Here is a 14,419-nt window from a genome sequence, read left to right on the forward strand (position 1 = left end):
AGAATATGTTTTCTCATGGGGTGTAGTCTTTTTTGTTGATGGTTGTTCAACAGTTGGTTGTGATTTTGGTGTTTTTATGAGAGGAGGTGAGCTCAAGTCCTCTAAATGGTATCAAATCTTTTTCTTTTTCTGTCATTGATTTTTAATTCTGCTGTGGTATTTTAGTCATTTAATATATGCTGAGATTTGTTTTATGCCTCTGCATATTTCTGTTTTGATAAGTGTTTAAAGTGTGTTCTGCAATTGTTGAGTATAATCTTCTGTGTCTATTAGTTGGCAAGTTTAACTGTGTTGTTCAAATCTTACATTCATGTCCTATTAAACTTTGTCTATTTCCTCTACTAGTTACCAAGAAAAGAGTGTTAAAGTCCACAGTCATACTTGAGAATTTTATCTTATGCTCCTTCTAGTTTGGTCACTTTTTACTTTATATACTTTGAAGCTGTATTTTTATGTTCAAACAGTTTAGGATTATTCTATTTTACTGTTGAGTTGAAATTTTATCTTAAAGTCATTCTTTATCTATAATAATGTAATATTTTGAAGATGTGATGGGCAAGCAGCTAAGGCCCTAACTGTAAAACCTCCCCAAGGACAGAACTGAGCCTCTGTGGTCATTAGCAGAGAAAAAGGTCCACCCTGTTCTCGGTCACAGCCAGGCAGGTGGACTGAGCTTTACAAAAACCATACCCAAGGACCAACTTGACTTAACTCATGACCACACTGATCATCTCCTTCTTTGCTGCAAAAGAACATCACTAAGAGCAGAGATCAATAACTTATTCTTAAAGGGCTAGACAGTAAATAATTTTGACTTTGGGGGTCATGATGCAAGATTGAGGCTACTATATTTTAAATGGTTGTATCAGTTCAGTTCAGCTCAGTCGTGTCGGATTCTTTGTGACCCCATGAATCACAGCACGCCTTGTATTTACATAACTACTTAAAATGTAAAAACTATTGTTAACTCACAGGTAGGTTTAAAAAAAGAAACAAAGCAGAGAGTTATCCAGATTTGGCCTTCAGGCTATAATTTGCTGACCCTTGATCTAGAACTTTAATATGTCTGGCATACAATAGAAGTTACTAGACTCAAAGACTATTGAAAGAAGTAAAATAAGTATAAATTCTTAACTGGGGTAGGTGTCTGCTACTTCAAAGATGAAAGCAGAAGTGCGTGTGGTCAAACACCATGAAAAATCAAGGAAATGTGGTATTACATAAAGAAAAATAAGTGGTAAAGAATTCAAAACAGGTGTACAGAAAATCATTGAGCTACAAAAAAATCACGGGAAGGTAATTCAATGAACTTGCGAATAAAATTAATGAACAGAAAGAGTCCTTTACTAAAGAGATTGAAATTATAAAAGAGAACCAAACAAATTCTGGACCTGAAGAATTCAGTGAATGAGATGAAGACCACATGGAAAAAAGAATAAAATGATTGGAAGATGCTGCTGCTGCTAAGTTGCTTCAGTCGTGTCCGACTCTGTGTGACCCCATAGACATCAGCCCACCAGGCTCTCCTGCCCCTGGGATTCTCCAGGCAAGAACACTGGAGTGGGTTGCCTTTTCCTTCTCCAATGCATGAAAGAGAAAAAGTGAAAGTGAAGTTGCTTAGTCGTGTCCGACTCTTAGCGACCCCATGGACTGCAGCCTACCAGGCTCCTCCGTCCATGGGATTTTCCAGGCAAGAGTACTGGAGCAGGGTGCCATTGCCTTCTCCGGACTGGAGGATAGGAATATTTAGAAACAATTTAGAGATAATACATAGAGATAATTCAGTCAAAAGAAGACAGAAATTAGACTTTTTAAAAAGTAAAGAAAACCTATGCAAACTATCAGATTCAATCAGACAAATCTGAGAATAATTGGTATATCAGAAGAAAGTGGGGCAGGGGGGGTGGGGTGGTAGGGGCCAGAGAGTTTATTTAAAAAAATTCCTCTGCCATCTTGATTTAGAAACCTGAGATCAAATTGCCAGCATCCATTGGATCATAGAAAAAGCAAGACAATTCCAGAAAAACATCTACTTCTGTTTTAGTGACTACACCAAAGCTTTTCTTTGCCTGTGTGAATCACAACAAACTGGAAAATTATTCGAGAGAGGACTACCTTACCTGCCTTTCTCTAATTATTAGAGAAATGCAAATCAAAACTACCATGAGGATTAGAATGACCATTATCAGAAAGTCTACAAATAATAAATACTAGAGAGGGTATGGAGAAAAAGGAATCCCTCCCACACTATTGGTTGGAATGTAAGCAGCCACTATGGAAAACAGTATGGAAGTTCCTCAAGAAATTAAAAATGGAGTTTCTATATGATCCAATAATCCCACTCCTGGGCATATAATGGGACAAAACTAGAATTCAAAACGATACATATACTTCTATGTTCATAGAAGCACTATCTATAATAGCAAGACATGAAACAACCTAAATGTTCATTACCAAATGAATGGATAAAGAAGTTATGGTATATATATACAGTGGAATACTACTCAGCCATAAAAAAGAATGAAATAATGCCATTTTCAGCAACATGGATATCTAAAGTCAGTCAGAGAGAAAGAAAAATACCATATGATATAACCTAGAAAAAATAGATAAGTTTCTAGAAATACACAACCTACCAAGGCCGAATCAGCAAAAAATAGAAAGTATGAAAAGATCAATAATGATTAAAGAGAATCAGGAATCAAAAGTCTCCCAACATAGAAAAACCACAGGACCAGACAATTTCACTGGTGAATTCTACCAGACATTAAAAGAATACAAATCCTCCTCACTTACAAAAAATTGAAGAGGAGGGAACACTCCCAAACTCATTCTTCAAGGCCAGCATTACTTTGATACCAAAGCCAGATAAGGATACCACAAGAAAAGATAACATTGGACCAATATTCTTGATAAACACAACTTCAAAAATTCTCAAAATATTAGCAAGCCAAATTCAAGAACACAATAAAACAATTGCATACTACAGCCAAGTGGGATTTATCTGTGATGCATGACTGGTTCAACATATATACATTTTAATGTAATATATCAGATTAATAGGATGAGATACAAAAATCATATATCTCAATAAATACAGGAAACAAATTTGCAAAATTCAACATTCTTTTATGATTAAAAAAGATTGTTGTATGTGGCTAAAGTTGTTTGTCCTATACACAAAACTCTTGACTTTTGCCTGCCATAGCTCTGGAATCAATCATTTCTCCAAGGAGCCCTGGTTCCTTTTACTAGAGAATGGTATTTAGAAAACAAGATCTGGACTTGAGATATTATTACTGCTCCTAGGGTGCCATTGCTTCCAGGCTCAGGGAGCAACTCTTTTTCAAGTGTCCTGGCCATCTTTCTAGAAAATATGTTACCTGTGCTTTGGGGGAAAATAGGGCTTCCCAGGTGGCACTAGTGGTAAAGAACCCACCTGACAAATGCAGGAGACTCAAGAGATGCAGGTTCAATCCCTGGGTAACTTACTTCAGTATTCTTGCCTTGGAAATCCCAGGGACCGAGGAGCCTGGTGGGCTGCAGTCCAGGGGGTCACAAAGAGTGGGACACAACTGAAGTGACTTAGCACATGCATTAAAACAGTGACATATTCAGACTACTAAGCTTCTGAAAATAGTACTGGAAAGCCAATACACTCTGTTCTTTTTCCTTCCCTAGTTCTTCAGTTTGGATTTACAACTATCTTTGTGGCAGCTTTTCCCCTAGCACCACTTCTGGCCTTACTGAATAATATAATTGAAATTCGACTTGACGCTTATAAATTTGTCACACAATGGAGGCGACCTTTAGCTTCAAGGGCCAAAGATATAGGTAAGTTGGATTTGGGGGTGTTTTTAAAAGAGCCACTAACTTTAGATATTTACATATAGTTTCCATGTAAGATGACTAAATCTTGCAAAAGAATAATTATATTAGCTTTAAATAATATTAGGTAACAAATACAGTTACCTGTTTGAAAATTTATAATTTCCAGTGCTAGAGAATTTGTGCTTAAATAGATTCTCAGTTTGGTTGTTTCTATCCTAGGATGCTAGAATTTAAAATTTTGATTTATTACTACTTCCTTTTGAAAGTAGATCTTGCATTTGCTTCAGTTTGTTTTGCTCTTTCCTAAATGTCTGCCTGAGTCACAGGAAGCAGAGTCCCATTTTTCTAGAGGCAGAGATGGCTTTTGGTTTTTGACTAGAGGTGCTAAGTTGAACCAGGTGTCTTTTATTCATTTCTGCATTCGGTGCTTCATATAGAGCTGGCAGGTGCCCAGCCAGCGTGTGTGGAAGAGAATTCAGTGCGAACGTTAGCTCAGTGGCCTCTTAACCTCCAGATGAAACAGACAGACATTCAGTGAGCACCTACCTTGGGTCATGCATCAGGAACTTGGTCCATAAAGATGAACTGGAAGGATCCTATACTTACCCCAAGGATCTCCTAGTCTGGTGACAGCTTGACACTGCATATGCCAGCCAGTCTTAGCAAATGGTATTTGGTACCTTATCATCAACCAGAATTCTCTCCTTATTTCTGAAGCTGATTGAGTTTTAAGTCATGAGTATTGGCACTTGCAATCAAACTCCTTCAGTGCCAAGGTGTTTGCAAGTAGAAAGTCTTCCTTCTGGTTGCAAGTATCAGTATTTGGAATGATGGAAGGACCCATGGAAAGGACTATTGAAAATTAGTTACCCCAGTTGTTTTCATACTTATTTGCCTCTGCTGTTGTATCTGGAATTAACTAACACTTCTCTTTGAATAGGAATTTGGTATGGGATTCTTGAAGGCATTGGAATTCTCTCCGTTATTACAAATGCATTTGTGATAGCGATCACATCTGACTTTATCCCTCGCTTGGTATATGCTTATAAGTATGGACCTTGTGCGGGCCAAGGAGAAGCTGGGCAAAAGTAAGTTTGCCATAAAGCCATCATGGAATCCCCATTCCCTAGCCATTGTATACGGTTGGACACCCAAACAGAAGCCTCTGCATTGGAGTACATGGGACACAAGTCCAGGACAAGAAGGCTTGTTGTAGGGGAGGTGGGATTATAATATAACAATACTTTTGGCCAAAGGAAACACATCCTGTTCTACTGAAGGGTTGGGAGTCATATAGATCATACATGTTTTAGATGGAATCAAATGTGAGAAGAGCAATCAATCATTTTTCCCACTCTTGCCCACCATGAATTTAAAAATGTGTGGTATGCTGTGTAGCAAAAAAAAAAAAAAAAATAGTAGTACATGATGTATAGTTATGCCATTTTTATGAGTTTGTAAAAATATAATTTGATTCCCCTTGTGTCATTAGGTAGACTCTGCAAATTTTATATGGGAAATGTGAAACCACATGCCAGGTACCCATAAAGTACTCAATAAATACTTGTGGAATAAGTAACTGAATGCTTCTTTTCTGGCTACTGACTTGACTAGTGTCAATATTATCATAGGCAACTCCCTGAGAGGTCAGTTCTATAGCATCCCCTCAGTGATCCCCAAAGCTGTATTTCTGGTCAGATAAAGCCTTGACAATATCATAACATGTCCTCTAGCTTAGCTTCCCTGGTGGCTCAGAGGTTAAAGCGTCTGCCTCCAATGCAGGAGACCCGGGTTTGATGCCTGGGTCAGGAAGATCCACTGGAGAAGGAAATGGTAACCCACTCCAGTATTCTTGCCTGGAGAAATCCCATGGATGGAGAAGCCTGGTAGGCTACAGTCCACAAAGAGTCGGACACAACTGAGCGCAAAGGGTTGCAAAGTCTGACATGACTGAGCGACTTCACCTTCCCTTTGGGAAAAAAAGATATAAAGAGTCCTAACATACTTCAGTGGGAAAAAATACAACAACCCTGTTTGATTAATGTCAAAATAATCTAATTGTGGGGTTTAAATGTCTGTAGATTGGAGTGGAACGTGTTGGTGTCACAGGATCATTTCAGTGCCCCAGAAATCATCTCACTTGGGCTACTGCTTATTCACACAAGCAGCCCTGCCTTTTGGCTTACTGGTTTGAGCCAAATTAATTCGTCCTCTGTAGCTATTATAGTTCCATCAGCCCTCAAGGAGGACAGTGGCTGAATTCATGCATGTGTAGTCTAGGTCCAGCTCACAACCCAGTTATTTGAGGAAATTTCTATAAAGTTCATTACTACACTAGCCACGTGTTTGTTAAACACATATACTCTAGCAACTTTAGTGAGCATACCATCCCATTTTAAGAAAGATTTAAAAACTTATGTTGTACTATGTATCCACTTCTTTCTAACTGTAATGGTTGTCAACATTTTGTTCTTGACTTAGCCTAGAAAAGCTTACCTATGTTCAAACCACAGTGTTTTGATTCTCAAAACAATTCAGGGAGCGAGGACATGTATTATTACCCTCATTTTGAAAAGCAGAAAGAGATTGAGAGATTAAATCCAGAATCACAAGGCAGGACTCATCCTGAACCTCATAGCTCTCAAGGCCTGTGCCAATAAGCCATTATCCAACTCATCAATAGTCAACTCTGTGGGGTTTAAATTCCAGTGGTTATTCCCATTCTTCCCTTACTTCAAATATTGTGAAACCTGTCTTGTTCTGCTGCTGCTGCTAAGTCGCTTCAGTCGAGTCCGACTCTGTGTGACCCCATAGATGGCAGCCCACCAGGCTCCCCGTCCCTGGGATTCTCCAGGCAAGAACACTGGAGTGGGTTGCCATTTCCTTCTCCAATGAATGAAAGTGAAAAGTGAAAGTGAAGTCTCTCAGTCATGTCCGACTCTTTGCGACCCCATGGACTGCAGCCTACAAGGCTCCTCCGTCCAGGCAAGAGTACTGGAGTGGGGTGCCATTGCCTTCTCCGTGTTTTGTTCTAGAGGGAACCAAAAAACAAAGTAGCAACATTATGAACAATTAATAGTGAATCAATTCTTTAGACTTTTGGCAGCCTATTAGATTTAAGACAGTGTTCATAGTGATTAGAATTTATCTAAATAGCCTCATTTCAGTTTTATTGTGCTCTCCAGGCACTGCCCCCCCCTTTTTTAAAACAACTTTTCTTTTAACCTTTGCCACCTTCAATATTTATACATCTGCTTTTTAATCTTCTACTCCATTGTTCATTTTTCTTGTTTTTAAGTAGTTACATTTGTCTGCTTCTCCATGAATCTTATTTTCTGCCCCACCAGCTACTCTATTATCCTTTTTAGGTTTCTTCTTTTTCCAATTTAAAAATGCTTCGGAGATGACTGAACTCATAGAGGAACAGCATTGTCAGACTTTAGATGTCACAGGCTTCTAGGGTAGCACGTGCAGTCATAGTCAAATCCCACTCATGATTTAGTCCAGTTGTAGAAATGTCATATTTCAATTTAAATTGACCCTAAGTCAACAGTACTCCAACAATACCCATCACCTTCTCCAAACCTCCAGGTTTCCTTCAGGCCTCCTTACCTTTCAGGCTTCCCTGGCTCCTCCATGGATGAGAATTTCAAGCCTACATCTAGGCTCATTCAGTTCACAGGCCTCTTGTCCCTGTGACAGCGTGCTTCAGTTATTCCCAGTCATGTGTTCCAACTAGTCTCTCCACCAACACAGATGCTCTGCAGACAAGTCTTCAGTGACACAGTGGGGAAGATAGTCTCATTTTCAGCCAGATCTGGAACACTGTGGTTTGAGGCATGGTCTGCACACAGTGGGTACCCAAGAGTATTTCAGATGTTGTCACCTTCCCTCTTAAGATACTCTGTCTTTCCTGCTGCCTGTGATTAGACTGTTTATTGTTTATAAAATGAAGTCACTTCCTCTTTGAGGGTATCTTCCCGGGGCCCTTTAGAAAAGAGCTTAGATAACTGAAATCACCTCTGGGCAGACATCAGGAGGCAGAAATTGTGAAATAAAATTGAAGGTGCAAATTATAAAATTGTTCCTGCCAATCAGAGTTAAAATTTCAATCAACAAACTAAATTTTTTTCCCAGAAAGCACAAATAACCAATTTTATCAGTTTGATCCCTTATCCTCAATGAATGCATCAAACTAATTACTTTGGTATCAGATAGACATAGATTACAGTTTGGGAACTTTCTCTTACAGTTTGGCATCATCCTCTAAGGATATATGCAGGCCCAAGAATTACTGTGAGGTATGTACCTGGTGTACATGATGTAGTGATAAATAAAATCAAGCTAATTTTCCTGTAGAAATAGTGATCTCATAAGGAGTAACACACTTGATCAAGGACACTGCTCAAATTTTCACAGAATGGGTTATGAATATCTGAATGAACTATATTTATAAACTATAAATCAATTAAATAGATCAACATCATAATCAGTTGTAAAGTTGTATTTCAAAAGATAAAGCTGATGGTTAAGTGAAAGTGTTAGTTGCTTAAGTCATTTATTATAGTCATCTAAAAACATGTCTGACTTTAAATGCACAAACTGATCTCATTTCCCCTGGATTTTTTTGCCCTTTCGCCCCATGCTTTGTGAGTCACAATGCCTAAAACCTCAAAAGCAAATTTACTTTGGCAGAATTCAAAGATACTCTGCAGTGAGTTTGACCTGGAATCAACAGATTCAAAGGTCAACTTCTCATTCTGTTCTCTCCCAAATAGTTATAGTAAGTATAATGAGTGTGTTAGTCATTCAGTCGTGTCCAATTCTTTGCGACCCCATGGACTGTAGCCTGCCAGGATTCTCTGTCCATGGAATTCTCCAGGCAAGAATACTAGAGTGGGTTGCCATTCCCTTCTCCAGGGGATCTTCCCGATCCAGGGATTGAACCCAGGTCTCCTTCACGACAAGTAGATTCTTTACTGTCTGAGCCACCAGGGAAGCCAAGTATAATAATTATCTCTAGTTCATCCTTTTCGCCCATAGTAAAGGATGGAAAGCAATAAATAATGAATAGTATTAAAACCAAAGTTCTCACATTTAAATATGTCTTCTCAGACATTATTTGGACAAGGTATGCATTCTAATTCAAACAATGCTGCCTTTTCATAAGACGTTTTTCTGAATCTCCTTTCTTAGAAATGTCTGCAGAGGCTGCCTGCCAGCCTCTTAGGGAAATTATTATTTTATGTTCCCAGGAAACACCTCTTTTGTTTGATACCTATTCCTCCATTCCTCTCACTTCTCCCTGATCATCAGTATAACCTCATCTTCCCTGTGTCTCACTTGGATCTGGGGCTGAGTCACACTGAGGGTACACAGACCACCTGGCAGCAAACTGAATAGTAGACATGGGGTCTGCCGCTGCCTGTGGCCTTCCTCCTGTAACAGGAGGCCGCTGGAAACGAAGCACACCATACAGTGAAGAAACCTACAGGGAACCTCACTTCCCTGAATGGATGGTCGTCCCAACTATTTGATGTTGGCAAACCAAGATTCTTTCCCACAGTGGAAACAGAGAAATGCCTAGACAGTTCAGCATTAGCAGTCCTCCTCCTTCTCTGATTATGAAAATAACATGGAAAAAAGACTTACACAGTTGACAGTTATGTATATATGTACTAGCTTCACATGTAACGCTTTGGACCCAGGAGGAGTACATGCCCACTAAAGGCATTTTCAGCTTGATTTATGAGTGACATCAAATGAATATGCTTAATAAATAGTTCAGTGACATACCCCTTTTATTTTGAGGCTTTAAGGTATTCAGCCCATGAGACAGGTATTTTATTTGAATTTAAGTTCTCAATTGAGGTTTTTTAAACAGAGCCGCCATTAGACAAGCAGCTTTAATCTTAGTAAAGCTCAGGGCTGCTTTATGAGAGAAAAGTGTAGGAGGGCCTGGAAATAATTATTCCATTTCAACAATGGCCTGTTTTTTGCCAGTTTCCATAGCACCTTTCCCTTCCCACAGCCCAGCCCCTGAGAAGACTGCTCTATATTTCACAAAACCGGCTCCCTCTCTGACAACTAATTATCATCAAGATACTGATTTGTTTTCACGTCATGTTCTAGGCAGTTCATATATGAGGGAGAAATCATTTCAAATTACCCTTTTAAGGAGTGATGGGGAGGCCTGCTGCCAGTGGGAGAAGGGCATGTTACACACACACTGACCATTACTTTCACTCATGAGTGACTTGATAAATGAGCCCTTCTCCTTGGTTCACTTAAGGCCAGCCTTTTCTTGAGCAAGACAACACACATACAGAACCCATGTGCTCTCAGAACAATATCTGTGTCATCACTTGGGTTTGATATTCAGCAACTTTGAATAATCACATCAGACATATTAATGAAAAGAGTCTGAAAACCATTATTTATTCTTTCAGTTGATAATTATTTGTTGACCTCTTGCTAGGTGCATGCAATAAAATGAATAATAGCCACTCACGTTTATTAAGATCTTGCTATATGCTAAGTAAGCAGTATATCAGAGTATATAAGCAGTACATAAGCAGACATGTTTTACACATATCGTTTTCTTCCCACAATGACCCTATGAGGTGGTACTTTCGTTGCTTTAAAGAAGTTGCATAATTTGTCAATATGACATGGCTAGAAAGCAGCAAAGCTACAATATATGACCCTAAAACCCAAGTTTCTTGTACCAATATACTGAACCCCCAGCACAGGCTGAAAGCCATGTTCTCAAGAAGCTTATAATCCTAGGTAATAATTTTATTCCTGATCCATCTTCTAGACCTTGATAGAACCCCTGGTACTTTATGTCCTCTCCAATCAAATCCATTAAATTCAATATTTAATGGATTCCTACACTGCGTGAGACTATCCTAGGATACCAAAGTATCGATGACACCTCTTTTGATCCAAAAATAAAAAACTACAGTCCAAAGGAGAAGACATACACGTATGCAGCCAACCCTAGGATAAGCTGTATGGCCATTAGGAAGTAAATACAGAAGCACCACAGACAGAAGGGAATGAAGCTTCTGACTAGGCACATTAGGACATCTTCACACAAGAGATGGCATCTCAGCTGGCCATTGGAGGATGTTACCATTTGTACAAAATGAGTAAGGAATCCCAGCAGAAAAGACAACTTAAGCAGAGGCATGAAAGCATATGATACATGAAGGAAACATAATCTACCATGATTGTAGCATGGATGAGTTGGGAAGTGGTGTCATATCCATAGCCATTATATTCAGGTCATTATAAGGAAGTATGTGCTGTGCTCATTCACTTCAGTCGTGTCCAACTCTTTGCAATCTATGGACTGTAGGCCACCAGGCTCCTCTGTCCATGAGATTCTCCAGGCAAGAATACTGGAGTGAGTAGCCATGCCCTCCTCCAGGGGATCTTCCTGACCCAGGAATCAAACCCATATCTCTGGCATCTCTTGGATTGCAGGGAAGTTCTCTACCTACTGAGGCACCTGAGAAACCCCACATAAGAAAGTATAGACAGGCTCCGGCCCTATCAGCCTGAAGGCGCCCGATCTCGTCTGATCTCGGAAGAAAGTATAGACAACCAGTAATGAAGGAATGTGATTGTGTGTACATGTATGTGTGTATTTATGAAAGAAGTAGTGACCTAATTTATACTGATTATGCAATGCTTTCACCATTTCACTGAAGCATTGATTGGAGTAGTGCTGTTCTATATGATGATTCTGCACAAAAAGGACCAGAACAAAAGAAATGACTTGTCTCTCATTTAACACAGCCAGGGTTTTTCAGTGTATTCCAACTTGAGTGCTGTGACAAGACAGGGTCAGATAAGACACCTATAACTGCAGTAATTTCTAGCAAGTAGACCCTTGATGAATTGGATGCAAAGGTGATCAGAGTCCTAATTACAGAATCTGTTTTCATCTTTAGGTGCATGGTTGGCTATGTGAATGCCAGCTTGTCTGTATTCCGAATTTCTGACTTTGAGAACAGATCTGAACCTGAGTCTGATGGCAGTGAGTTCTCGGGGACTCCTCTCAAGTACTGTAGGTAAGTGTAGCACACTCTGCCTCAGCTGGGCTGGCTCTGCCTTGGGGAGGTGTTGCTCAGGTAACAGCCTTTTTGACTGAGTGGCTTTAAAGCAGGGGTTCTCAAACTTAACTATGCATTACAGCCCTCTGGAGGATTTTTAAATCTCTTCACCAAGCTGTGACCCAGACTGATTAAAACACAATCTCTGAGGTGAATCCCAGGCTTCTAGATCCAGGAAACCCATGTAAGAGGAACCCAAAGAGATCCCCACTAAGACATTATAATTAAAGTGTTAAAAGTTAAGAAAAGTAGAGAATATTAAAAGCAGCAAGAGAAAAGCAACTTGTTACACACAGGCACATCTCATTTTTGTGCACTTCACAGATACTGCATTTTTTAAAAGTTTAAGGTTTGTGATGTCTCTGATAGCTCAGTTGGTAAAGAATCCTCAGGAGACCCCGATTTGATTCCTGGGTTGAGAAGATCCACTGGAGAAGGGATAGGTTACCCACTCCAGTACTCTGGGGCTTCCCTTGTGACTTAGCTGGTAAAGAATCCTCCTGCAATGCAGGAGACCTGGGTTCAGTCCCTGGGTTGGGAAGATCCCCTGGAGAAGGGAAAGGCTACCCACTCCAGTGTTCTGACCTGGAGAATTCCATGGTCTGTATAGTCCATGGGGTTGCAAAGAGTTGAACATGACTGAATGACTTTCACTTCACTTCACAAGGTTTGTGGCAATCCTGGGTTAAGAAAGTCCATCAGTGCTGATTTTCCAATAGCATCTGATCACTTTGTGACTTGGCAACGTTTTGGTAATTATCACCATATTTCAAAATTTTTCATTATTATATTTGCTATGGTGACCTATAATCAGTGGTCTTTGGTATTAGTAATTACAGTAGTAAAAAACTACTGTAATTGTTTTGGGGTGCTACAAACCATGCCCATGTAAGAAAAACAGTGGATTTACTTGATAAATGTTATATGTGTTCTGACTTACTCTTTTTTTCCCTGCTCTCCCTCTCCTTGGACTCCCCTCTTCCCTGACACAACAATATTGAAATTAGGCCAATTAATAACCTTTCAGTAGCCTGTAAGTGTTCAAGAGAAAGGAAAGCCTTACACCTCTCACTTTAAATTAAAAGCTAGAAATTAAAATTAAAAGCAAGAAATGACTAAGCTTAGTGAGGAAGGCATGTTGAAAGCAGAGGTAAGCCCAAAGTTAGGCATCTTAAACCAAACAGTTTGCTAGGTTATAAATGCAAAGGAAAAGTTCTTGGAGGAAATTTAAAGTGCTACTCCAGTGAACACCCAAATGAGAAGTAAAACAGCCTTACTGATGATCTGAAGAAAGTTTTAGTGATCTGTAGAAAAGATCAAACCAGCAACAACATTTCCTTAAGCCAAAGCTTAATTCAGGGAGAGACCCTCACTCTTTCAATTCTGTGAGATCTGAGATAGATAAGGAAGCTACAGAAAAGTTTGAAGCTAGCAGAGGATGTGGGAGAAGACAATGGCAACCCACTCCAGTACTCTTGCCTGGAAAATCCTATGGACAGAGGAGCCTGGTAGGCTGCCATCTATGGGGTTGCACAGAGTTGGACACGACTGAAGTGACTTAGCAGCAGCAGCAGAGATTGGTTCATGAATTTAATGAAAGAAGCTACCCCTATAACATGCAAGTGCTAATGTAGAAGCTGCAGTTATTTATCCAGAAGATCTATCTGAAATATTTAATGAAAGTGATTACACTAAACAACAGATTTTAAAGACAGATGAAACAGCCTCTATTTGGAACTTTCATAGCTAGAGAGGAGAAGTCAATGCCTGACTTCAAACTTCAAAGGACAGGCTGACTCTCTCATTAAAGAGTTAATGAAGCTGGAGACTTGAAGCTGAAGCCAGTGCTCATTTACCATTCTGAAAGTCCTAGGGCCCTTAAGAATTATGCTAACTCTACTCTGCAGGTGTTCTATAAATGGAGCAATAAAGCCTGAATCACAGAAAATCTGTTTACAACATGGCTTTCTGAATATTTTAAGCCCACTGTTGAGACCTACTGCATAGAAAAAAGATCCCTTTCCAAACATTGCTGCTTAAGACAGAGACTAAATGATAAGAGTAGAAGGACGTGAACTCACCTCTTCTTACAAAAACACCAAAATCACGAATAACTGCTGAACAACCATCAACTAATAACTACAGAAACCTACAAAAATAGATATTCTACACCCCAAAATAAAGAAGAAGCCACAACAGGATAATAGGAAGGGTGCAATCATGATAAAATCAAATCACAGCCACCACCAAGTCGGTGACCCACAAACTGGAAAAGAAATATGCCACAGAAATTCTCCCACAGGAGTGAAAGTTCTAAACCCCATGTCAGGGTCCCCTGCAATGGCAGCAGAGCCCCAGAAAATCTGGCTTTGAAAGGCAACAGGGTTTGATCACAGGAATTCCACAGGTCTAGGGAAAACAGAAACCCCCACTCTTAGAGGGCACACACAGGGTCTTGTGTGCAC

The 14,419-nt window shown here is 39.7% G+C and overlaps 1 protein-coding gene across 20 annotated transcripts in view; it reads left to right on the forward strand.

Moving 5' to 3' along the window:
* ANO4 (anoctamin 4) overlaps positions 1–14,419 on the forward strand; it is a 431,104-nt gene that overhangs the window by 390,386 nt on the left and 26,299 nt on the right. For 18 of the 20 annotated variants that reach the window (XM_061417051.1, XM_061417056.1, XM_061417036.1 and 15 more), the window contains 3 exons: positions 3,682–3,834; positions 4,772–4,919; positions 11,793–11,912. In XM_061417051.1, the coding sequence (XP_061273035.1) occupies positions 3,682–3,834; positions 4,772–4,919; positions 11,793–11,912 (421 nt within the window). Of the gene's footprint in view, positions 1–3,681; positions 3,835–4,771; positions 4,920–11,792; positions 11,913–12,621; positions 12,707–14,419 lie in introns of those variants that run through there. The other 2 variants (XR_009736492.1, XM_061417045.1) reach the window with 2 other exon arrangements.

Source organism: Bos javanicus, chromosome 5 (assembly GCF_032452875.1).
Source record: "Bos javanicus breed banteng chromosome 5, ARS-OSU_banteng_1.0, whole genome shotgun sequence".
Classification (NCBI taxonomy): domain Eukaryota; kingdom Metazoa; phylum Chordata; class Mammalia; order Artiodactyla; family Bovidae; genus Bos; species Bos javanicus.